The 20,455-nt window shown below is 33.5% G+C and overlaps 1 protein-coding gene across 5 annotated transcripts in view; it reads right to left on the bottom strand.

The window, feature by feature from the left end:
• LOC110024399 (tyrosine-specific transport protein-like) overlaps positions 1-20,455 on the bottom strand; it is a 65,477-nt gene that overhangs the window by 26,171 nt on the left and 18,851 nt on the right. For 3 of the 5 annotated variants that reach the window (XR_002293992.1, XM_020724338.1, XM_020724340.1), the window contains exon 6: positions 986-1,075. The exons of 1 other annotated variant lie outside the window; for it this stretch is intronic. Coding sequence is in view for 3 of the 4 variants with exons in the window: in XM_020724338.1 (XP_020579997.1) it covers positions 986-1,075 (90 nt within the window). In the remaining variant the exon portion in view is untranslated. Of the gene's footprint in view, positions 1-985; positions 1,076-10,983; positions 11,034-20,455 lie in introns of all 5 variants that reach the window. One more of the 5 variants, XM_020724339.1, reaches the window with a different exon arrangement.

Raw genomic sequence — 20,455 nt, 5'->3', positions numbered from 1 at the left:
TATATATATGTGTGTGTGTGTGTGTGTGTGTGTGTGTGTGTGTGTGTGTGTGTGTGTTGAAATGAAATTGAATAGTAAAATGATTGTTGAGTCATACACAAGGTTTGATTGGATTGAAATTTTTTTCTTTTTTTTTAACTTATGATTGGATTAAAAATGATTGTACTGAAATAGACGCAATATAATAAATCATCCCCTTTTGCTGGTCAAACTGTTTTCTCCAATATCTAGTGGATTATACTTTAAAAAATAATAGTTATTTATTATGTTTGATTTGTTAAACTAACTTATTGATATTATTTTTAGCAGGTTCAAAAAGTTCAATCGGTGGACCCATATCGAGCAGATTTATAAATAGTAGATGGAGGTTGTGACATTCTTAAGTTTATCAACTGGTAATTTGCTCTCCTGCAAGTTTGTTTAGTTTTATTTCTGCAATTGTTTCCCTTATATATGTTTCCATAAATGGCATACTATTATTTTGTTATAATGCTGTTAAAGTATTTTAATGATTGAAATAAAAGTTCATCTTTATCTGCTTATTCTTATTATTTATATTGTTTATATATGAATTTCCTCCTCCAAGTACAAAATAAATTCACGTCCTTTCATCACACCCTGTGTTGTTGAGATGAATCGCCTTGCAGATATGTATTAAGCTACTCATTACTATGTGATAATTCAAGTTTATAGGAATCAATGTAGATTGCATCCCAGTTGATTGGGGCTCCTCTATTTCCAATCTCAATCAAAAATCCAGGTAAAATATGGACACCTAAGAATAAAAATTACACCAATGTAGCAGTTTTGATTTTAAAAAATTAAGAATAATGAAAAAAATCAAGCATGCTAGACATGGAAAAAGCTTTAATAGAGCTCCACATTTCATAAACTACACGGAGCCAATATCCTGATTAAATAACTCGGCAACAAGGACTATCATAAATACAATTCCATAGAGAAGAATGGAGATCACGACACATACAAAGGAATGCCAAAGGAATTTGTCAAGATATCTGAAGATCGGGCTATATATGCAACAAGGAGCGCGTAGTGTATAAATAAGTATGACCAGCTGCAGCATAGACATTTATCAAGGGAGGGCAAATTTAGAAGAAAAAAACAACAACAATAATTAAATAATAAATATGTGGGCAATCAAAAAAAAAGACGACTAAAATTGCTTGGTCCGTTCCTTAAAGAAATTTCAGGTATTTACATGATATCATGCAATTCTTATGTATTAACATATATAACACTAAACATTCATATTTACACACATACCACTCAACTCTTTAACATCACATCAAAAAAACTGCCAACACTGCCTTTTTAAAAGTGAAATATATATTTTCATCAATATGTTTATAATATCAAGGTGTTATAAATGTAAATATCTAACTTTGGGTGTTAGATATGTAAATACATGAGAATTGTGTAGTATTTATGTAAATTTCCCAAGAAATTTAGCTAAACCTATGTCAAGTTATAAGATACAACACATGCATGAAAATATAGCCCAAGTAGAAGACAGAGAAACAGCATGATCAGGCAACAAAACAAAATTCATAACAATAATAACTGTATTAGTACTTTTATTTCTTTGAAAAACAATGGTGAGCTAGTCTAGGAGACTTTTCAACGCAGATTGTTTCGTTCATTGACCTCTTTGGAATGCATATTGTTTTAGAGAAGCATCACTCAACTAGACATTAAATTAAGGGAAATTTACATACAAACCACTCAATTCCCCTATGTATTTACATATCTAACACCTAAATTTTAATTTTTACATATATGCCACCAAACCTATTCATGAAAAGGTGTATTTTACTTTTAAAAGTTATAGTAGTGGTATTTTTGATGTAATGGAAAAGATTTAGGCAGTAAAAATGTAAAAAAAATTATAGCTTAGATATGTAAATACATAAGAATTATATGGAATGTATTTAAATGCCCCTAAATTAAAGCAATGGTCTTCAAATGCAATTGGGCTTAAGTTTAAATAATGGCCTTCTCAAAACTAAACCAAACATTTACTGTTTAATATGGTTGGCTGTATCGTGACTATCAGCAAATGAAAAGTGTCTTCTAAAGACAAATACTTGATAGAGACAGCACCTTGGATTACTAACTCTGCAACAGGAGTGATCAATGAAATTTTTATGCCGCATTCATCATCTTCATTTTATATTGAATAAGATTATAACAATATATTCTTAAAAAAAATTGAAAGAATATTTCAGCTCACTATTTTTCATGTTTTGGCACTAATGTTGTACGTACTTGATGAATATCATATAATTCTACATCAAAACCTAGATGTTCTGACGGACCTAAGTTAAGACAATTCAAAAGCTATTGAAAAGATAGATCCCTCTATAGACATATTTTGAAAGAATTAAAGAGAAAAAGAAAACACTTAAAATATTGAATAAGTGATATGTACTAAATATCCAAACTTATTTAAGTATGAGGATACATATTTGAGGACCAAATTCTTATAAGGAGAGAATAAAGTTTAGTATTTCATATTTCAAAATATAATATATATATTAAGAATTTTATTTTCGTAAATCTTTGATTTTCATGTCATAACAAGTTATAAAAAATTATTTTAAAACTTGTACTTGGAAGGACATAGAAAGAATGGGCATGCGGGAGAGAGAGAGAGAGAGAGAGAGAGAGAGAGAAGGTAAAGAGGAGAGGGAGAGAGGGGAAATTGACAAGTAACATAGAAGCCATCTCTCCATTTTTTCTACCATTAAGATTTAAGACCTTAGCCTAGACAAAAAAATTTATTAAAAATTTAATTTGTAAAGGTAATTTAAGAATTGGATTTTCATGTGATAGTATGTGCTTCTTCATGAAACCCTAAAAAGGACACAAATCATATCTAAATTTAAAAATAAATAAATAAAACTTTAAAAATATTTATCACAACTGTTGTGTATTTTATGTTAGGATTTTGTGGAATTCACTCAACAGTTAGTTGAAAGCAAAATTTGAAATTAATTGAAAGAATAATTGCTTGACAATGGCTTGATGGTGATTAAATTGATAAACCCAATCTCAAACAAAAAGAAAAACTTTATTGTTTTTTAAAGCAAATCTATTAACTATAAAATGATATGAGTGCATCAATGGCAGTTATTAAGAAATGCCAGAATATGATGCTTGGTATGCTTTTATACGACAACAATAAGCCTTTATCCCATTAAGTGTTGCGGCTACATGAATTATTTTTCTCTATTGTGTCCTACTGAGTGTCATATTTTCATTTAATTCTAATAAATTAAGATCATTTTTATACAATATGCCCAACTCTTTTTAATCTTACATCTGTCTTTCTTAAACAAAGGTCGAATCTAAAACATATACTCTATTAACTGGATCATCAGATGATCGACATATAATATGATCAAACCATCTAAGACAACTCTCTCTAATCTTATCAGCCACTAGAGCTACACCAATCCGATCATGGATATATTCATTCGCATTTTGCCTCCAAGTGTCAAGCCACTCATCCACCTAAGCATTTTCAACTCAACAGCACTTGACTTTATTTTATGCACCTCTTTTAAAGGAAAACATTTTGCGCTATAAAGCATTGCAGGTCTCACCACCATTTTATAAAAATTTCCTTTAAATCTAAGCGGTATTTTTCTATCACACAATAGGCCTGATGCATTCCTCCACTTCCATCAACCAACAAGAATTATACTAATAACATGCCCATCAATATCTCCATTACTTCGATAAAATAAACCCGAAATATCTAAAACTTTCATACCTTTTAGTGATTTGATCACCTATAATTACAACTCTGCCACTAGAACTACTACTACTATTAAAATTACATTTTATGTATTCAGTTTTAATTCTACTCAAATGAAGGCCTTTAAACTCCAATGTAGACCTCCATAATGCAAGTTTTTTTTTTTGAACTCTTTTTATAGTCTTATCCACGAGAAGAATATCATCGGTGAAAAACATACACCAAGGCACATCCTCCTGTAAATGTCCAGTAAGAGCATCCATAACTAAAGCGAAAATATATGGGCTTAAAGCCGATCTCTAATGTATTCCAACTGAAATAGGAAAATACTCGGTCAATCCTCCTTCTCTTCGAACACAAGTAACAACTCTAATATACATATCCTTAATGACTTGATATAAGTTATAGCAACACCTCTCTTCAATACAACTCTCCAAAGCACTTCTTTTGGATCCTAATCATAAGTTTTTTCTAAATCTATAAAAATCATATATAGATCCTCCTTATTTTCTTTGTATTTCTCCATCAAACCTCTCAATAAATGTATAGCTTCTTTAGTAGACCTTCTCGGCATAAATCCAAACTAATTATGATAAATCTTTTGTAACACGTCTTAACATATGTTCAATTACTCTCTTCCATAATTTTAAAGTAGGATACATCAACTTAATTTCTCTATAATTTGCAAACACTTATGCATCTTCTTTATTCTTAAAAATTGGGAGCAAAATACACTTCCCCCACTCCTCAGGCTTCTTTTATTTTTTTAAATAATATTAAAGATAATATTTTTTTAAATAATATTAAAGAGTTTAGTAAGCCAATAAACTCTCAAATCTCCTAAATATTTCCACACTTCAATTGGGATATCATCAGGTCCTACTTATTTTCTGCCCTTGGTTTTCTTTAAAGCATCGTCAACTTTTTTTTACTAATATAACAGTAAAAATAAAACATATTATTATTATTATTAATGATATTAAGATCACAAAGATCAATCGTATTTTCAGAAACTTTATTGAAAAATTTATTAAAATAGCTCACCAAACATATGTTGAATACCTTCCGTTAAGCAAAATATTTTTATATTTTCATCTTTAATGCACCTTACATTTCTTTTTTTTATTATTTTGCTAGTTTATACATATATTTTTCACCCTCTTCAATTATAGTATAAAGATCACTAAAAATATGATTTTTAGTGTCACAATTTGTTTTCTTAGACTGTCGACTGACCACCTTATATTTTTCCTAGTTCTCTATGTTTTAATATTTAAATCAATTTTTATAACATAATTTCTTATAGTTTATCTTTTTTTGCATATTATTATTCCACCACCAACAATTTTATTTTATAGAATCTTTTCATTTTCATTCTCCGAGTATATTTTTTGTCATTTATTTAATTGTGTTTGTTACTTTATCCCACATAGAATTTGTTTTTTAAGGAACGACCCAAATCTTAAAATCTTGAAGTTTACTAATTAAAATAATTTTATTTGTTTTTTAGGTGCTCCATCTAATTTTATGACAATGATTCATAGTATTATTTATCTTACAACTCTTCATATTAAAATTCAGAACTAATAATCGATGTTGAGTACTTAAATTTTCACTTGAAAATACATTCTTTGTGATCTCTTAAAAAATCAATGTGTTTTATTGATTCATTCTTATAAGTAATAATATGTTCCTCTCTTAAATAAAGTATTAGCAATAATAATCTAATATGGCTCTACCTTCTTCACTAATCACTCCAAAATCATAATCAACATGAATATTTTTAAAATCTTATACCACTTTACCAACATGTTCATTTAAATCACCTCTTACAAAAATTCATTCTTCAAGAGGTATCATTTATATTAATTCGTTTAAGTCATTCCAGAATTTTTCTTTAGAACATATATCTAAACATACTTGAGGAGCATAAGCACTATAATATTAAAAATATTAGTATCAATAACAATCTTAAGGACTATAATTTTATCTCCAATTTTATTACTTTTTACAACATTATCTTTAAAACTCTTTATCTCTAATTACACAACTATTTTTAGTGCGACTCCTACATGAATACCAAAGTTTAAAACCTAATGCCACGCACCTCCATCTCAAGAAAGAGTGAGTCACATCCTTTTTGCCATAAGAAAGAATATTCTAGAGAAAACTAGAGAGAAGAAGAACAATACAAGAGACTCTAGAAGGATCCACCACATTCTAGAGAATATTAGAGGGAAAAGCTCCAATGAGAACTCAAGGATAACCTAGAAAGATTTAGGGTTATATATATATATAAGAGAATGGTGTAGAACTATTTAGAAATTAGTATATTCTAATGTAATTTAAAAAGTTCCCTTAGTCTTGGAGATGACTATATATAAGAGTTTTTCCCCTCATTTAGATCCATCCAAGTTTCCTAAGCATTCAAGTGTTGTAACCACTCTTTCTTAGTGAAGTGTTTATTTCTCCAATACTTCTCCCCATTCTTATTCTAAGAGTATTTTGTGCTTACAAGTCCAAGCGTTCCGATGATTAGGCTTTAGTGCCAAGGAAGAAGTGCTAAATCCGCACAGGTTACTTGAGATAAGTTAATCTGTGACATTAAGCTATCAATCTTCTTAGTTTTTTTACCAACCATTTAATTTATTAAATACATAAAATATGTATCTTCCTAAGAACCATAATATCAACTAATTTCATTATTTATTTATGAGTAACTATATTCCAAGATTTTATCCTATGATTAGTTTCATAAACGAACTTCTTTATTCGCATCCGTCCATGATGTGAGAACCTTTGTTTATTTTACACTGCACCCAGACATCGGTGTAACGGTCGTTGCACACTTTTTATTTTATTCAAGTCATACAACGTGTGGCTTCCAAGGGACACCCTAGCATTTACATAAGGATCTAAAGGATTTATGTCATGATTTTTCAAAAATTTTACGCTAGTTGCCAACTACCTAACACAATCCTCCACGTTTCACATCCGGGGCTGGGGACCCGGCAATAGCAGTGTTATCAACAAATGCCATGGAAAAAAAATGCAATAAAGCAAAAAAGGTATAAAAAGGATTTGTTGTTTGAAGCCTACCAAATATGAGAGAGTGATAATAGATTTTCTTCTAGTGTATGCCCCTTTTGTTATAAAACAAGAAATATTTTATTTATTAGAGTTGATATTCAAAATACTCCAATCAAAATTAGATACATGCTTTAATAAATGATCGTCATTTTATTCTCCAATGGAAAAAGTTTGATGTATTTCTAAAACTTATATAAAACTCTCAATGATAATTTCAGATCAACAACAAAGAGATAGCATGAGTAGGAATGTAGATCATCAACTACCTTCTCTTGTAGGGAAGCTAAACCTAGCATCAGGTTTTGACAATTAGAGTTGAAAAGAAGAATGGTGATCTACCAAAATATCATCAGGGGGGCGTTCTGGAGACTAAAATTGAGGATTTTTAAGCTTGGGATTAGCTTGAAATAATTAAAAAAGTTAATGTCCAAAAATATGACAAAAGGAGCAATATGGAAGAATGTTTTCAAAATTCACTTTATGTCAATTTCCATATGATAAAGCCTCAATCCACACCTTATAAAATAAGATAGTCATGTTAATTTTCACCAACGCTTTACAAAAATTAGTGAATACTTACTATTTTATTATCTATTAAATCATTATGAAAATGTGTAACATGAAAATTCAAAAATATGTTGATCAATCAATAAAATAAGTTTTATGTTTTTTTTTTTATTTTATAAAACCTTTTCTTTAATGATATTGATCAATTACTTTTTCATCCTTGTAATCAATTACATTTTTCCATTTATTGTTTACTTTAAAGAAGTCGTCATAAGCACCATCAAATTGTACCAATAAAAGTATAATTTTTACCATATTCTTTACTACTCTTGTATCATAAAGATGCAACATTTACCATTTTACATCATATAAATACATCATTTTACCATTTTGCAACATAAAATACATTTTTTTTATCTTTTTTTTATCTTCAATGTGCACGAGTATAATAACGTCCTCAACTAGCATTATAAAAGAGTGGTTCCTGATAGACTTAATCTTTTATCTTTAATTAAGCTTATTTTTAATTTCTTTCAATCATTAAACCTATTTATTTTTCATTTAATACAGAACAAAAAATGAAATCATTGAAAATTTAAAGCAAACAATAATCATTTATTTTTCGATTGTTTAAGAATAAATGAATTTTAAAAAAAATAATTTAATGAAAATAAAACAATAATTATTCTCTTAAACCTCTTCTTAATGATTCAAGTAGTCACTTAATCCTTGATTTCCTCCTCTATTTGGTGTTTATAAGGGAAAAACATAACATTATGTCAATTTCATTATTTCTCTTAATCATCTCTTCACTTCTAATCATCTCTTCACTTCTAATCATCTCTTCAATTCTACAATTATTCTCTAATCAAAATCTTAAAATATTTATTGAATAGACATTAATGTAGGTATTTACATATCTTATAAATTAAAAGACATATAAGTAGAAGTTACCTCAATTTCCCTCTCTTGTCTTCCTGCAATTTTAATAACTCCTTTCAACCTTCCAACTCAATAACTTGAACTTACCATAATCTAACATCATTCAGCAAACTTGCTATTCGCATTTATCAATCTCAATTTAAAGCAAAGACTTATAAATTAAAAATATTAATGTTTCTAAGTCTCCTCGATTTCGATCTGAATATTTTTTCACCTCAAATTTCTAACATGTATAGCAATAAAACCTACATTAATACTTAACTCGGTATTATTTTACTATTAAAAAAATTAATTAAACACATATTTTTAATGTCGCAACTTTCTTTTTCACCATTCAATCAGAATGTTCTTCAGCCTATAAATCTTGATATGCATTTAATAACAATTAAAGGTCAAGTAATTATACCTTTTCTTTAATAAGTGAATCACTATATATACCTTCACCCTTACCCTTAACTTTTCTTTGGTTCGGCCTCCATCTCCTGTAGAAGAAGCCACTCGATGCTCCTCCCCCACACGCAGAGAACTTCTTCGCACGTGACACCTCCAAGCCCTCGGCACATCAACCCTTCTTCTTCCCAAGCGCACATGGCACTCCTCTTTTGACTTTGCACGACTGCACAACCGCCCATCTCCTTCCTCGTAGTCGTACCCTTCTCCTGCACGAACCGGCTCACGCCTCGACTGCTCTTCACCCACAGACAAATCCTCTCTTCTTCTCATTCCCTCTTATCCACGCTCTGTCTCTCTATCTTTCTTTCCTACATCCCTTACTCCCTTCAGCGATTCTACCAATATACTAAGTTATTAGTCTTCAAACAACGAAACGGTCAAGGCAGTTTTGTTCTTGTTCGAACCGATTTACTAAATTTTTTTTTATATTCTTTTATTTATTTTTAATTACAATATTAAGAATATAAATTCATTTAAGCAATCTCATGTGAATATAAATTTTACACAAATCAATTCATGAATACGGTTCAATATTGGAGGAGGTGAAGACTTCATCAACAGTCAAACTCTGCATAATTGAGGTGGATAAACCAACTCTTATTTAAATGAGTAGAGGTCCTTGCATGTGCTAGTCCTAGATCCATGTCATTTATTATTAATTGATATTAAAAGTTAAGGCAAGCTATTAAACTTAACCACTCCATAAGTTGTTACCACAATGTTGTGTTATCATTATTACACCAGATATGTCTCAAAACATCTTGATATTATTCGACATGAAATATGATTATATAGTTAATGCAATGAATATGTAGATTTAATGATGATTTATTCAATAACAAGGATTGAGGGGTCCCTCCATGGGTTAGGATTGATGAACCCCCTGTGGAATACGTCATAATAGTTTTGGCTTTAATAAAAAACAAAATGCATATGGATTATGAGATGAACAAAATATCAAAGCGATACATGTGACATGCTTATAAACACAATTGATATTCTTTACCTATGACATCATGATTATGAACTGCATTACAACTGAATACCAATGTATGAACACTGATGAACACATTTTTTTTCATGTCAAAAACATTAAATCAGCTTTACTTTGTCTACTTATCTATTTAATACTACAATTATCCTCTAAGTATTCATATTCATTCTTTATTATATACAATTTTATGCTAGATTAGATGAATATAGTGGTGCCAGAGATAAAAACCTTGGGGAACCGTGTTAGATTAAGCAAACTAAGTCAAGTTTTATATGTTTTGTAATAACAAAGTTCGTAAATATTGAGTTGGTTATAATAACATTTTACAATCTAGTTTTGCTTTGTGCAAGTTCAGCTTGTATGTAGAACATATTTCGTAATGTAATATTTATGTTTATCTTTGCCAAAAGTTGAAGTAATATTCTAGGTGGATTAGTCACTCTAAATTTTTTTTTGGCAGACAGAATTGAAAAAGAAGATGTAAACAACAGTTTTTATGTAATTTTTATTTGTAAAGGTCCCCAGTATAATTTTATGTTGGCAAGAATTTTAAAAATGATTGGGAAGTTTGTGACAAAACTTCACCGACGAAAGGGTGATCAGGATTTGTGTTGAGTTCAACCCAAGTTGCATTCCCAAGTCATGTTCAATATCAAACCGAATGCTGGAGAAAAGTATGTTTTAAAAATAGAAGCAAACAAAAATAGAACCGTTATCAAAGGGGCATAATTTTCAATACCACCTCCTATGTATTTACATATCTAACACCTAAACTTGGCTTTTTTTAATTTATACAAGCCAAATCTTTCATATCACATCAAAAATACCATCATTTTATCTTTTAAAAAATAAAATGCATCTGTCATGCATAAGTAAAGTGGTATGTTTGTAAAAATTGAAGTTTAGGTGTTGGATAAGAATTGAATGGTATTTATGTAAATCTTCCTAAAATATTTTATTAATGAGCAAACTGTGAAAAAAATAAACAAGTACTTGATGCAAAACTTGGTCAAATGTTGGACACTCTAATATAAACACTTCATCTGACTTACACCTCGAAATGGTTAGATGAATGGATAGCACTCTGCTATGCCATGCCATGCCACGTGGGTTCTCCACACGACCTCGCAAGCAGGATATTGGAGGTAAATATGAACTTAATTCTTCTATGCTATTAGTAATTTAAGATTAGTCCAAGCATTTTGTAGACATATACCATGCAACTTGAACTCCAGCTCTTCCAAGAGTCCGCATGGCCATTGAAACCTGAAAAAAAAAGGGATATTTACATACATACCACACAATTCTTATGTATTTACATATCTAACACCTAAAGCTTGACATCTATGCTTATAAAACCTTGGTTTCATAAACTTGGGCATGAAAAGGTGTATTTCACTTTTAAAAAATTAGTGATGATGATATTTTTTTATGTGATGTTAAGGATTTGAGTGGTGTGCATGCAAATATGAATGTTTAAGTCTTAGGTATATAAATGCATAAGAATTGCATGCCATTTTTTACCTCATTTTTTATGTCTTTTTTTCCCTTCTCTAGATACCTTAGGATCTAGCCTTAAGATCTCTGTTTTGACTCTCTTAGAGGACTAGACTGGGACTCACCCCCCTTTAGAAATTCAAGCCATTTTTTTTTTACTCTTTGTAGTTTCATATGGACGGTTTTAGATCCTCAATATTAAGTTGAGTCGATCGAAAAACCGGCATATTGAAGCTCAAATTGGACTCCTATAGAAATTTGAAAGATATAGGGACCCCACTACGTTCGACGTCTGACTTTCTGCCGCAAGCAGTTTATTTGACTATGGTTATCGTTCAGGCGAGGATCGGTCATCAATCACTCGTTAAACGGCTCTGATCGGGCCAAAATAATTTCGTTTGTCGTGTCACACGCGAATTAAAGTTAATTTGGTTCGATCACCGACGAATTTGTCCAGGTAATCCCGGATGATGAAACGGACTGCGCTATTGCATCCGAGACGTCGATTTTAGTTAGGGAGGACACCCATTTTCTCAGGGCTCCAAGCACGAGTGGATCACACAAATTTTAATATGTTATTAATATTTTCATTAATAAAACAAAAAAATATTTTTGATAAAAATTTTTTTTATATATAAAATATAATCTTTTAAATTTTTTCTTTTACTTCTCCCTCGCATCTCTGTTCTTTGCCCTAGCCGAACCGTAGAGCCCCTTTGTCGGTTTGTCGGTCATCCCTTCCCTTTCCGAGCCTTCGTCGTCAGTAGCCTCGCCGGTAGCCTGTTGTAACGAACTTTCCCGCCTAAACGAGTCTGGTAACCTTCTCGTTCTTGAATTTGAACGTTCTCTTTGTTTCTTTTCCCCCCCCCGTTTTTCACCGTCGGTGAGCCGTTCTCTCATCTCTACCTATAAATACCCCATGGGAGGAGAAGATGGGAAACGATATTTTTTTGAAATTTTGGAAAAGATATAGTGTTTGCTTTTTTTCTGTTTGGAAGCGTTCTTACTGGCAATTTTCCCCACCCTCTCCTTTCTTGAGCTAGCAAGAAATTCAGCTCTCTTTTTCGAGTGCTTGAGAAAGATTGGGCTGTGATTATTCTTTCGAGATTTTTATAGAAACACGGCGTTGAGAGCTCTTTCTCTGTTAGAAGTTTCTGTTTCAGGATTTTCTTACTCTTCTCGTTCTTGCGTTAACAAGGAATTAAGGTCAGGTTTCATTTATTCCTAGAATGTTGTTTAATATTTGGATTAGTTGTCTATGTGATAATCTCCCCTGAATTATGAAATGGATAGATCAAATGGAAATGATACTTCAGTTTGATCATCTCTTTGATGAAGAAAGAAAGTTTCTTCGTGAATATCTATACCATGGTTGTCTTTACTTATCAATACTGAAAATATTTTAATGTTAATACCTTGGATAGCCATGTGGTGGCTCGGTTTTGGCTTGTTGGTGGCCTATTCCTTTTGGTTGTTTGCTGGATTTGATCTAGCTCTTATGTTGAAGTTCAATTATGTTTCCTATAACTCTCTTTAATTGAACTTCAACATTGGAAACATTTTTATGACTTGGATAGTCATTTGGGGCTCGGTTTTCTTTTTATTCTCCTTGCTACCCCCTTTGTTCGAACATTGCTGGAAACGCATTTGGAATTCATTTTGGATCTCTTTTTTTTATTTCGTATTTAAATACATGCTTGAGATCAATTTAATTGACTTGGATGGTCATTTGGTGGCTCAGTTTTGGCTTATTGGTGGCCTATTCCTTTTGGTTGTTTGCTGGATTTGATCTAGCTCTTATGTTGAAGTTCAATTATGTTTCCTATAACTCTCTTTAATTGAACTTCAACATTGGAAACATTTTTTTATGACTTGAATAGTCATTTGGGGCTCGGTTTTTTTTATTCTCCTTGCTGCCCCCTTTGTTCGAACATTACTGGAAATACATTTGGAATTTGTTTGGTTCTCCTTGTTGTCCTTTGTTCAAATACATGTTAGAAGTCAGTTTTTATGACTTGGAAAATATATTTGGGGGCTCGGTTTTGATTCTCCTTGTTGTCCCTTGTTCAAATACATGTTGGAAATCATTTTATGGCTTGGAAAATATATTTGGGGTTCGGTTTTGGTTCTCCTTACTGCTCCTTGTTCGAATACCCGTTGGAATTTATTTTTATGCTTTGGAATATATATTTGGAGCCGATTTTTATCTCTTGTTAGGATTAGCTTCCTGTTTACATAAATTTCGTAAGTTTGAACTTAAAAGTAGAAGGTGGAAGTTATAGAAGTGCTTAAATAGATGCTTCTTTCATTTCTCTTGATACAGAATATACAAAATTTGTTGAATGAGCATATAAAATATTGAGGTGGCCTACTAGTTTGTAGTTTGAGATGAGGATTTGAGATGAGGAGTAATAGGCGATGATGCAAAGAACCATTTGACAGCTCAATTTATAGCTGAAATATAAAATCAATATTCAATTAGTGTGATGCCCTTTCACCCCTAGATCGTCAACAGCTCTAGCCTTTTCAAACAGTTTGAGAATCGGTAGCCACAAAAGAACGGATACTACAAATACCCCACAAATACTACAATCGAAGAATAGATACGACACTACACCGTAGACACCATATCCTGACTAATACATGCATACATTGGATATCACCTACACGTACATTTCATACATCACATAGTACATCTTACACACCACATACAGATACACCACATAACTTTATTAGATGGATCTAAGTATCATCATATCACCTTTTTATACTGCAGACACTATATCCACACACTACGTCCTGCACGACAAATACTACATTTCACATATAGGTGCACTACACTTTGATGAGTTCCGATACTACATATCATGTATAGGTACACCACACTTTGATGAGTTCAGATACTACTCTATTCACATATTCACTAAATGACAGGGTTTAAGACTGTCTGATTATAGGGTGATTCGTTGGTGGCCTCTACTTGATGTTGATAGGTTGACCTCGATATATCAGTTGCCTGTGGGATCGAGATAGAGAGAAAAGGGGTCTAGTCTGAGCCTATCCCCAAATTGAAATCTAATATCCCATCTTGAAACTTTCATATGCTCGTCATTTAACCTTTCTTTTATAATCTGTAAATGTTTACCTGACCCATTTATATCATACAATTGAAATCTATTTTGAAGCTTTAGCTGAATTTGATCAGGTACACTTTTATTTATTTAATTTCCGTACTTTATTTTCTGCATATTTTCTTTCCGCTACATGTCTCATGCATTTTCTTACCGCATCTTATTGTGTAGTCTCTTCATCTGTTCTTTGTTGTACTATATACATTTACTAGTATTCATGCTTTAGTTACTACCTTTTTAGTATGTTTGTGCAATCCCCTAGGATAGGCGGTTCGAGGCATCATATTCTTTTATTTTTATTCTCTCTTCTCTCTCTTCTCTTCTCGGAACGAGACGACAACGTGGTCGATTGACGATTCATCTCCGGACAATGGTCGAGACAACTACCAAAGACGGAAGGATGAGCTTATGCTTTGATAGATTTAAAAAATATACCTATAGGACGTCGAGGTTGTTTGTTTGGCACGACATAAATCCTTATATTATCTTTTAGGACTTTCTACGATTTTTATATCGTACGATATAAGTCCTAAACTTTTTAGGCTTCTGAGGTTGTTATCTGGTACGACATAAATCCTCACATTTTTTCAGACTATTTGAATATGACATGCAGATACAAGTCTCGAATATCTAAATAATTTGCAGGACTAAAACATTACCTAATTTCTCTTTCAAAAATGTAAAGCCAAACCATAGATTAGTTTGAGATGTCACTGAACATTCTTCAGTATCTTTGACATCTCCTACTTTTCGTTCCTTTGGATTCCGAAAATAACTGTTCCTATTTGAACCTATCCCATTTGACTTTCCCTATGAACAATCATGGAAACTTGAACGTTGAATTCTTGAAGACAAAACCTCTGATTATTGTCGAGAGTTTTCTTAGATGATTTCGGTTGTCTAAGATGTAATTAACTATAGAGGCTTGCTTCTATAAGGAATTTAAGAACCCAGATTAATCCAAATCCTATCTAATCTGTGTATTAGATAAGGGAATTTGTCGGCTATAAATTTTGCAGACCAAAATAGAGTCATAAGAATTTAAGTTTAGATAATTAAGCCTACCAATATGTGATACGTCCATCCTTTAAGATGATATATCATTTATGATATCATACTCAACTATTTAAACTATTAGATAAATGAGGTCTATCTGGTCTCATCATTTTTCAAAAATAAAGGATACTATTTTCACAAAATTAATATTACATTATATATATATATATATATATATATATATATATATTAAATTCCAAATTTAAATTTTAAAAATCTTATTTTTTTCGAAAGAAAAAATAGCCGACAGTCATGCATAAATGCCCCAAAAACAAAATGAATGATTCCATCTTCTAAAATATTTTGAAATGGCACCACTAAATCTTTTACACCCCCAAGCATGAGATGCAAGGGCGATGAAATACAAGGCCTCATCATAAAGCTTTAAGGAAAAATTTGGTCACACGAGCTTCCTGCATAAAACTATTGGAAAAAAAATCTTGCAATGGTTGTTTATACCCAAAGTGAGTTTTTAGCAACAGAAAAACCTAAATGCTAAATGGCCCTCGTGGGCTTAATGGATCGAACACACCAGCTATGCATTTAGTGGTCTGACACTGACCAGATCAATCATATTCATTATATGTACCTTTGGAAGTGATAAGTTTTAGAGTTCTTTACTATCCAAAAGGATTATGCGAGTATCTCCAAAGTACGTGTTGACCTGTTGACCTCGCTTTCAGTGTTGACCTCGCTTTCAGTCGAGGTGTAGTTTTCCCTTCCTTAGTAGCCTAGGATCTAGCCGTAGGACCTTTCTGCCGACTACTCCTAGAAAAATAGTGAAGGAGCCCTCCCTGTTAGCAATTTTGGACTTCTCTTCGCTCGACTCGACGTTCCATGTAGTAGTCTTCACTGCTACTGCCTAGCAGGTAAGACTACTCCAAAGGAACTCAGGGAGCATTCCTATAGGACCGACGGTCTTAGGATTGACTCTACTCGTTGATTTGACGTTGTTGCTTTCTTCGCGGTCCTGTTTAATCGAATTCGAGCCAAAATTTTTGTAGTATTCGGACCGCGACGCGTTTTTAGCCCGATCGGCGATGAGGTTGCCCAGATGACTCCGGATGACGAAACGGACTGCGCCGATGCGTCTGGAACGTCAATTTTGCTTAAGGGGGACGTTCGCTTTATTGCGACGGCGCGTCTTGGGGAAAATACCTATTTAAGTGTTTTATAATAATAAATAATATATTATTATTATTATTATAATTAATAGTTCACATTAAAATCCCTAACCTAAATCTATCTCCCCCCTCACTTTCGCGTCTGTGGGCCTACCTTTGCCCTAACGTGGCTCGTTCGATTGTCTGGCCCGCTCCTTCGTGTCGTTGGGAGATTTTGTTCCCGTGTTCGCCTCTAACACGCGCTCGCCTCTCACAGTCGCCCATCCCGTATCCTATCCTCTGCGGGTATCTTATCTCGTATGCTCTCGATCCACGCTCTCGATCCTCCCACCCTGCCGCAGAGCGTGGTCTCTGCGAGGATCATATCCTCGGTCTCTCTCGATCCTTCGAAGATCCACATGCGATCCTCTAATCATTCGCTCGGGTCTATATGAAACTCTGTTTTGGAGCGTGAAAAGGGGCCGAAAATTTTTCTAAGGGAGAAAACTCTGCTATTTTTCTTTCTCACTCACTTCTTTGATCTTCTGGTGCTTGAATCGGTTTCCTCCTGCTGTTGGGAGATCATGCCCCCCCCAACACTAAAGACGAAGAAAGATGATCCTCAGAAGACGAAGAAAGATGAAGTCAAAAAAAAAATGAGAATACTACTAAAGAATGCATTTTCCTGAGAGATCATGCCCCCCCCAACACACACACCAAGAAAAACCCCCAACCCCCAAAAAAAGGTTAAAAATGTCCTCTATCAACCCTTACAAAGGAAGAATTGATCTTGTCGATCATGTTGTTTCTTTGAAATTAGCAGTCTATCTACCACGAAAAAATGATGCCCTTGTGTTATTTATTCCTCTCAACGCTCAAGGAGTCAGCTTTATGCTGGTTCAACAATTTGTCGGTAGTTGTTATCACCACTTCTGACAAATTTAAACAAATATTTATCGCTCAATTTGTAAATGCTCAAAAGCCACAAAAAAGCTCTTAAGTTTTGCTAAGAATTTAACAACCCCATTTGAAAACCTACGGAGCTTTATTACCATATTCCAGCGTGAGAAGCTTGACGTGAAAAATCTCGAGCCTTCTGTCGCTCATGTGGCACTCATATTAGGCCTAAGTGAGAACCCATTTTGATATGTGCTTGGCTTGCAAAAGCCTAATACTCTAGTTGAACTACTAGAATTGACTAATTATCATATCTCAGTAGAAGAATATAATTCTTTATTGAACCCCTCTGGCATGAAAAGATCGGAGGAGAAGCTCCATCAAAGAGATTCTCGCGAGCATCGGGGATCCAAACGCAAATTCCCAGAAGCAAATCAGCGAACTATTTCCAGAAGATATCCTCGACCGCAACAGCGACTGGAACGGTCTGATCGAAGGCTTACTGTGAAAATGCAGAAAGAAGGCAAGAGGCGCCTCAACAATCCACATTGGAAATGACTCCTCTACAAGTATCCATGGCTAAAATCGTAAAGGTCATTTAGAACAAAAAAATTTTCAAGAGACCTCCACTGATGAAGGCTGAGAGTTTCCAACAAAATCCCAACAAGTATTGCATCTACCATCATGACCATGGTCATGATACAAACAAAAATCGTAACCTCCAAAACATGATCGAATAGTTAATCCGACCAGGGAAGCTGAAAGAGTGTGTTGTGTCGGAAGCCCATACCCAAAGGCAAGAAAAGGCACAAGTCGAGACCATTCCTGATGAACCAATTCCCGCTACAATCGTGCATATTGTTGACGTCATACCCATTATCTTCGACGAAGGACCTGAAGCCGCTAGACATTCAAATTTGAAGGGGATGAAAGTGGGAGAAGTTCATTCCACTAACCTAGCCAGAACTGCACCTTCTAACCATCCGTTAATAACTTTCATGGAAGCTTACTTACAAGAGGGCGGCAACCCTTCTAATGACTCATAGTCATTAACAAAGTCATAGGCAAACACCAAATCGGGAGTATTTTGAGAGAGTCTTCCAGAATATGAATACGACAAACGCCCAACTTGCTCCTACTTCGAGACCACTCTATGGGTTCTTTCGGAAAAAAAAAGAGAACTGCGGAGTCATCTCCCTGTCGGTAACTTGGGGAGAAGGAGATAAACAAGATATTTTCATGGCAAATTTCATAATGGTGAATGCTCCGACCACTTATAATGTCATTTTTGGCATAGTGGTCCTTAATGTGTTCAACGCAACGACTTTCAATTATCAAGTGGTTGTCAAATTCCCAGGAAAAGGAGTAATTTTCATTGTTCGAGGGGAACTTGTTCCTTTATCATGCTACATGCGAGCAATGGGAAACAAACAAAAGACTCCTCTTGAGCTCGACCCCATAAAGGGATCGGTTTGGAGACCGTTGAACAAGTATTTGTCTCTAGAGGTGAATGTGAATCCACATTCCAAATCAACTCCAACTTACATCACGGGGAGGAAGAAACTGCTGATCTCAATTTTAAGGATCACCATTACGTATTCGCATGGACCGCAAACAAGATGCCTGAAGTTGTATCGATATTACTTCTCATCGACTCAGCCTCAACCCCAATATCAAACCCATCAAGCGAAAAATGAGAGTTGTATCCAATACATTGGTTGAACCAATTAGGCAAGAGGTTTAAAAGCTCCTAGAGGCCTACTTCATCCACAAAGTTCAATAAAGTGGTGATGGTTCGCAAAGCGAATAAGTGGATGATGTACGTGGACTTCACCAACTTGAATGCAACCTACCCAAAAAACAGTCATCCCCTACCATGGATCAATGCTTTGGTAGGTTCGGCGGTGGGCATACAGTTATGAGCCTTTTAGATGCATTCTCAAAATAACATCAAATAAAAATGCATCCCGTGGACGCAGAAATGACCACTTTTATTATTAGAGAGGGAGTCTTTTGTTATAATATAATGTTATTTAGCATAAAAAATGCTAGAGTTGCTTACTAATAACTTATGGGTCTTGTAATTCAAAATCAAAAAGGAATAAAGTTGAAAGTGTATATTTATGATCTCCTCACAAAAAAACAAATCATTCGAACATCATATAACAGAATTTTTTTAAAAAAAGAACTTTTCTTACATTGAAACCATTTAATCTAAAACTTAATTCCCTCAAATGTACTTTTGGAGTAAGTTCGAGAAAGTTCCTAGGAAGCTTGCTCACGCCTTAAGGAGATCAAAATGAATTCGAAAAATGTACAAACTATCACAAACAAGCCTCCTCCCACGAATCCAAAGGCATAGCAAACGCTGACTGGCCGCATCATGGGCTTAAGCAGATTCTTCTCAAAATCGGGTGACCGCCGCTCATCCATCTTTAAAATCATGAAGAAGTCTATCCAATTTATTTGAACGAAAGAATGTGACCTAACATTCAAACAATTGAAGAAACTATTAGCTTCACCTCATCTATTGTAAAGTCCAAAATCAGGGGGAAATTGTGAGTTTACCTCGGAGACAAGAAAGAAGCAGTAAGCTTCGTCCTCATCAGTGAGGAGAACAAAAAATAATTTTCAATTTCTTATGACAGTAAAGTCTTACAAGGAGCAAAATCAAGATGTGTGATCATGGAGAAGCTCGTGTTAGCTCTTATCATCTCAGTAAGGAAAATACGCCCTTATTTTCAAGCACACACTGTGAATGTCATCACAAATCATCCACTCAAATTAGTGTTATCGCGGCCTAGCCAATCTGGAAGATTAGTAAAATAATCAGTGGAACTAAGCAAGTTTGATATTTTGTACATTCTGAGGATAGCTATCAAAGCTCACGTGATCACTGACTTCCTAGAAAATTTCTTGGAAGGATTGACCTAAGATGAAACAAGCACCGCAGTTAAATTTTGGACATTTTGTGTGGACGAAGTTTCGGGAACTCTAAAGAAAG

The sequence above is a fragment of the Phalaenopsis equestris genome, unplaced genomic scaffold (genome assembly GCF_001263595.1).
Source record: "Phalaenopsis equestris unplaced genomic scaffold, ASM126359v1 Scaffold000256, whole genome shotgun sequence".
NCBI classification, from domain to species: domain Eukaryota; kingdom Viridiplantae; phylum Streptophyta; class Magnoliopsida; order Asparagales; family Orchidaceae; genus Phalaenopsis; species Phalaenopsis equestris.
Note: the sequence above shows the minus strand (reverse complement) of the source record. Positions and strands in the feature narration are given on the sequence as shown.